At 40.4% G+C, this 5,810-nt stretch overlaps 1 protein-coding gene across 1 annotated transcript in view; it reads left to right on the top strand.

The window, feature by feature from the left end:
- The window catches only part of PLSCR5 (phospholipid scramblase family member 5), a 25,586-nt gene extending 22,091 nt beyond the window's left edge, over window positions 1–3,495 (top strand). Inside the window, exons 7-8 of the mRNA XM_086316886.1 lie at window positions 3,212–3,294; window positions 3,382–3,495. Coding sequence (XP_086173012.1) covers window positions 3,212–3,250 — 39 coding nt within the window. The 3' untranslated portion in view covers window positions 3,251–3,294; window positions 3,382–3,495. The remainder of the gene's footprint in view (window positions 1–3,211; window positions 3,295–3,381) is intronic.
- Window positions 3,496–5,810: the final 2,315 nt, after the last annotated feature.

Below are 5,810 nucleotides of genomic sequence, written 5' to 3'. Positions count from 1 at the left end.
CATGCACATAAACATACTCCCACCCTTTTCCCAAAACCTTAATTTGACCTTCCGGTTAGTCCCCTTATTTAATGTTTATATTAAAAATATATTACCTTTAATCTGCCCTGCTGCTGCTGCTATTTAGTTGCTAAATTATGTCCAACTCTTTTGCATCCACATGGGCTATAGCCCACCAGGCTCCTCTGTCCATGGGATTTCCCAGTCAAGAATACTGGAGTAGGTTGCAATTTTCTTCTCCAGGGGATTTTCCTGACCAAAGAATCAAACTTGTGTCTTCTGCTTGGCAGGAGGATTCTTTACCACACTGAGCCACCAAGGAAGCCTTTAATCTGCCCTACACATGTATTTTATATATTAATAACAAGCTGATGGCAAAAATGTCAACAATTCCCTATGACTATAGCACTGATTTGATTTAGGTCATACCTGAATGGTCTAGTGATTTTCCCTACTTTCTTCAATTTAAGTCTGAATTTGGCAATAAGGAGCTCATGATCTGAGCCACAGTCAGCTCCCGGTCTTGTTTTTGCTGACTGTATAGAGATTCTCCATCTTTGGCTGCAAAGAATATAATCAATCTGATTTCGGTGTTGACAATCTGGTGATGTCCACGTGTAGAGTCTTCTCTTGTGTTGTTGGAAGAGGGTGTTTGCTATGACCAGTGCGTTCTCTTGGCAAAACTCTATTAGTCTTTGCCCTGCTTCATTCCATATTCCAAGGCCAAATTTGCCTGTTACTCCAGGTGTTTCTTGACTTCCTACTTTTGCATTCCAGTCCCCTATAATGAAAAGGACATCTTTTTTGGATGTTAGTTCTAAAAGGTCTTGTAGGTCTTCATAGAACCGTTCAACTTCAGCTTCTTCAGCGTTACTGGTTGGGGCATAGACTTGGATTACTGTGATATTGAATGGTTTGCTTTGGAAACGAACAGAGATCATTCTGTCGTTTTTGAGATTGCATCCAAGTACTGCATTTCGGACTCTTTTGTTGACCATGATGGCTACTCCATTTCTTCTAAGGGATTCTTACCCACAGTAGTAGATATAATGGTCATCTGAGTTAAATTCACCCATTCCAGTCCATTTTAGTTCGCTGATTCCTAGAATGTTGACGTTCACTCTTGCCATCTCCTGTTTGACCACTTCCAATTTGCCTTTATTCATGGACCTGGCATGGGAAATAGATGGGGAAACAGTGGAAACAGTGTCAGACTTTATTTTTTGGGGCTCCAAAATCACTGCAGATGGTGACTGCAGCCATGAAATTAAAAGATGCTTACTCCTTGGAAGGAAAGTTATGACCAACCTAGATAGCATATTGAAAAGCAGAGACATTACTTTGCCAACAAAGTTCTGTCTAGTCAAAGCTATGGTTTTTCCAATGGTCATGTATGGATGTGAGGGTTGGATTGTGAAGAAAGCTGAGCACTGAAGAATTGATGCTTTTGAACTGTGGTGTTGGAGAAGACTCTTGAGAGTCCCTTGGATTGCAAGGAGATCCAACCAGTCCATTCTAAAGGAGATCAGCCCTGGGTGTTCTTTGGAAGGAATGATGCTAAGGCTGAAACTCCAGTACTTTGGTCACCTCACGTGAAGACTTGACTCATTGGAAAAGACTCTGATGCTGGGAGGGATTGGGAGCAGGAGGAGAAGGGGACGAGGATGAGGTGAGGTGGATGAGGTGAGGATGAGGTGGCTGGATGGCATCACTGACTCAATGGACGTGAGTCTGTGTGAACTCCGGGAGTTGGTGATGGACAGGGAGGCCTGGCGTACTGCGATTCATGGGGTCGCAAAGAGTTGGACACGACTGAGTGACTGAACTGAACTGATAGCACTGACTGAAGTAACACCCTGATTATCTGGAAAGATAACTTTTTTACTCCAGGGTCTTAGAGAGAAACACACTTACTGAGACTATCAGACAGCATTCCATCCATTGCTTTTCTTTTCCTTTTTACCATAATATTATAAAATATTTGCACTTTGCTCTTGGTCAATATTGAAGAAGTAAATGGCAACCCACTCCAGTATTCTTACCTGAATTCCATGGGCAAAGGAGCCTGGCAGGCTACAGTCCATGGAATCACAAAGAGTCAGACATAAATGAATGACTATCACTCACCCTTGGCCAATATAGCTTTTAAAACAATTTGTCACCAAGAATTATGTTTTTAATTTGTAAATGCTGTCTCCATTTTATTACCTTGTGGTCAGAAATCTTTAGAAGTTGCTGATTGGAGGATATTCCCTGATCCAAACAGCAAAACTCACAAGTATTCACAAGTAATTTGGTCTTTTGTTTGAGACTGCTGCTGCTGCTGCTGCTAAGTCGCTTCAGTTGTGTCCGATTCTGTGCGACCCCATAGATGGCAGCCCACCAGGCTCCCCCGTCCCTAGGATTCTCCAGGCAAGAACATTGGAGTGGTTTGCCATTTCCTTCTCCAATACATGAAACTGAAAAGTGAAAGTGAAGTCTACCACTGCATAATCCACCAAGTTCCCTCAGGTATAGTTTTCAGTACTTTCTCAGATGAAAGCTGAGTTACCAACCACATGGTCCATGATGACATATCTTACTCTTGTTTAAAGGTCCGTGTCTATTACAGCTTCTCATGATGACCCAGACTATCCAAAAATCTAATTTTAAAAACTCTTGACCACCCCAAATTTTGCCTGGTGATATCATGCTGATTCAAATAAGCTTTCCAAGTTACTTGCTGCTGCTGCTGCTAAGTCACTTCAGTCATGTCCGACTCTGTGCGACCCCATAGATGGCAGCCCATCAGGCTCCCCCATCCCTGGGATTCTCCAGGCAAGAACATTGGAGTGGGTTGCCATTTCCTTCTCCAATGCATGAAAGTGAAAATGAAAAGTGAAAGTGAAGTCGCTCAGTTGTGTCCGACTCCTAGCGACCCCATGGACTGCATCCCACCAGGCTCCTCCATCCTTGGATTTTCCAGGCAAGAGTACTGGAGTGGGTTGCCATTGCCTTCTCCGTTCCAGGTTACTTAAACTCTGCTAATTAGATATGTGAGTGTCATGAAGCTTAAAACTTTCTGATTTTTCTCCTCCTGATAAATCACATGTTCCTGGAACACCACTGGGAAACATAATTGCCTTATATAATCAAAGCTTCCATGTAAGACTCTTGATCTTAATTGTTGGTTTTTTGTCAATTCACTCATATTCCATTTATTTATTTGTAGGATTTTATGTTCTTTGAACATTCACTGGCTGGATTATAACAAGCAAGATGACAAAAACAATAAAATATGCAGAATGTATTTCAGTAAGTAAAAGACAAGTTTAAATGATCTCTTTCCCTTTGAAGAGGTCTATATTTGACGCTGTCTAATTCTTTTTCATTTTCTTTTAGAAATCCCCTGGGCTCTGGATTTCATTTCTGAATGGTTTGACTATTGGCTTTTTTCTTTTTTTGTAACAAAATGTTAATTACTATATTTATTAAAGCATAATGTAATGAAGCAATTATCTGCTTGTGAATGCATGATAACTAAAGACAAGATGACTGACCGTAGCACAGTGGTGCTTTGAGAGATTACCATTCTTTCTTTTTATCCTTTTGAAGTTATTGCATGGTAAGCATGAAAGATGAGAGCTAAGGCTTGCAGCATCACTGATGAAAATTCAATGTTTAGAGAGCACTTTGAAGTTTTTCTGGTAGAAGTACTGGTTCCTAATCAAAAGGACAGGGTTTCTAAAGTATTTTTTCATAAGCAGTCTTTTCTACTTTGTTTATTAATCTTCTTATAGTAGAGAGACATTTTTACATTATAATGAAAAAGCTAAAAGTTGGGTAAATAATAGGTTTAAAGATGAGACAGCAGATGAAATCAATTTGTTCTAGTGGCAAAAGGTACATTTACATTCCATAAAAAAGGTAATATTTACAAATCAAAGTATGCTTTACATACATGTATGTGCTAGGGATATAAATAAGCATATTAATAAACTTCTAAGCTAGTAAAAGCAGTAGTACAGAGCAGGAACTTTATCTATTTGCAGTAAAAGCTCAGTCAAAAAAGGAATCTAAGGCTCTGAAAAATAAACAGCCTCAGGCCTTAAGAACAAGCAAACAAAAACTAACAAAGCCTTACTACATGAAGCAAATACAGAAGTCAGGAAACACAGCCAATTCAATTAATACCTTCCATTTTAATGTTTTGAGTCTTCCAGACTTCTAGTCTAGTTGTCCATACATTTCCAAAGCCCATAAAAAAGGGAAAATTTCTTTTTATGAATGTAACAGTCCTTCTCCCTTTCTCAAAATGAGGAACAATTTTGTTCTAAGCAAAACATCATGTAAACTCTACTTTATAATTACGCAAATACGATCCAAATTTCTATCTACATATAAAGGTGTTTAGGGAAATTCTCGATAACACTTAATAAAGAAATATGTTCCAAGCATCTGTTACTAAGTTAGTTGTTTGGAATCTGTCATCTAGATATAACATTGTATATGGTAGTTAAGTTCCCTAAATAGCCCGCACATTATCTATTTAGTTCTGGGTTCTGGATTAAGAGCTTTAGGTCGTGTAAGATGGAAAGAAAAAGAGTCTCTCCCATTTTCTGGTTCAGTTTCCTTTAGCATTCATCCTTCTTATTGTTGTTGTTCAGTCGTTCAGTCATGTCCAACACTTTGTGACCCCATGCTACTTTGCACCTTACCTGAGTCTCCCTCCCAAACCCAAAGGGCATACAGAAACTATGTATTTGCCTCAAGCCAGCATCAGCGACCAACTTGTGAGGAAGATCACCCTGCTTATTTAACTTATATGCAGAGCACATCATGAGAAACACTGGGCTGGAGGACGCACAAGCTGAAATCAAGAGTGCTGGGAGAAATATCAATAACCTCAGATATGCAGATGATACCACCCTTATGGCAGAAAGTGAAAAAGAACTAAAGAGCTTCTTGATGAAAGTGAAAGAGGAGAGTGAAAAAGTTGGCTTAAAGCTCAACATTCAGAAAACTAGGATCACAGCATCTGGTCCTATCACTTCATGGCAAATAGATGGGGAAACAGTGAGAGACCTAATTTTGGGGGGCTCCAAAATCACTGTTGATGGTGACTGCAGCCATGAAAATCTTTTATTTTCATGCTTTCTCCTTGGAAATAAAAGTTATGACCAACCTAGAGAGTATATTAAAAAGCAGAGGCATTACTTTGCCAACAAAGGTCCGTCTAGGCTATGGTTTTTCCAGTGGTCATGTATGGATGTGAGAATTGGACTATAAAGAAAGCTGATTGCAAAAGAATTGATGCTTTTGAACTGTGATGTTGGAGAAAACTCTTGAGAGTCCCTTGGACTGCAAGGAGATCCAACCAGTCCATCCTAAGGGAGATCAGTCCTGGGTGTTCATTGGAAGGACTGATGTTGAAGCTGAAACTCCAATACTTTGGCCACCTGATGCAAAGAGCTGACTCATTTGAAAAGACCCTGATGCTGGGAAAGATTGAGGGAAGGAGGAGAAGGGGACGACAGAGGATGAGATTGGTAGGATGGCATCATCGACTTGATGGACATGGGTTTGGGTGGACTCCGGGAGTTGGTGATGGACAGGGAGGCCTGGCGTGCTGTGGTTCATAAGGTCACAAAGAGTCAGACACAACTGAGTGACTGAGCTGAACTGAACTGAACCAAAGACTAAGCATGCTTCAAATCACACACAGCCTTCTGCCAGTTGTCTCATTCACTCCTTCAGCAGAACCGGTGTCACCTTCATGTTGGGAGCAGTGTGGTCATGGTCATGGAGGGAACAGAAGTCCTGTGAGCTAT

The sequence above is a fragment of the Bos grunniens genome, chromosome 1 (genome assembly GCF_055505025.1).
Source record: "Bos grunniens cultivar Pamir isolate PY7600 chromosome 1, Bosgru_T2T1.0, whole genome shotgun sequence".
Taxonomy (NCBI): domain Eukaryota; kingdom Metazoa; phylum Chordata; class Mammalia; order Artiodactyla; family Bovidae; genus Bos; species Bos grunniens.
The sequence above is the reverse complement of the archived record's forward strand: the minus strand, read 5'-3'. Positions and strand labels throughout refer to the sequence as shown.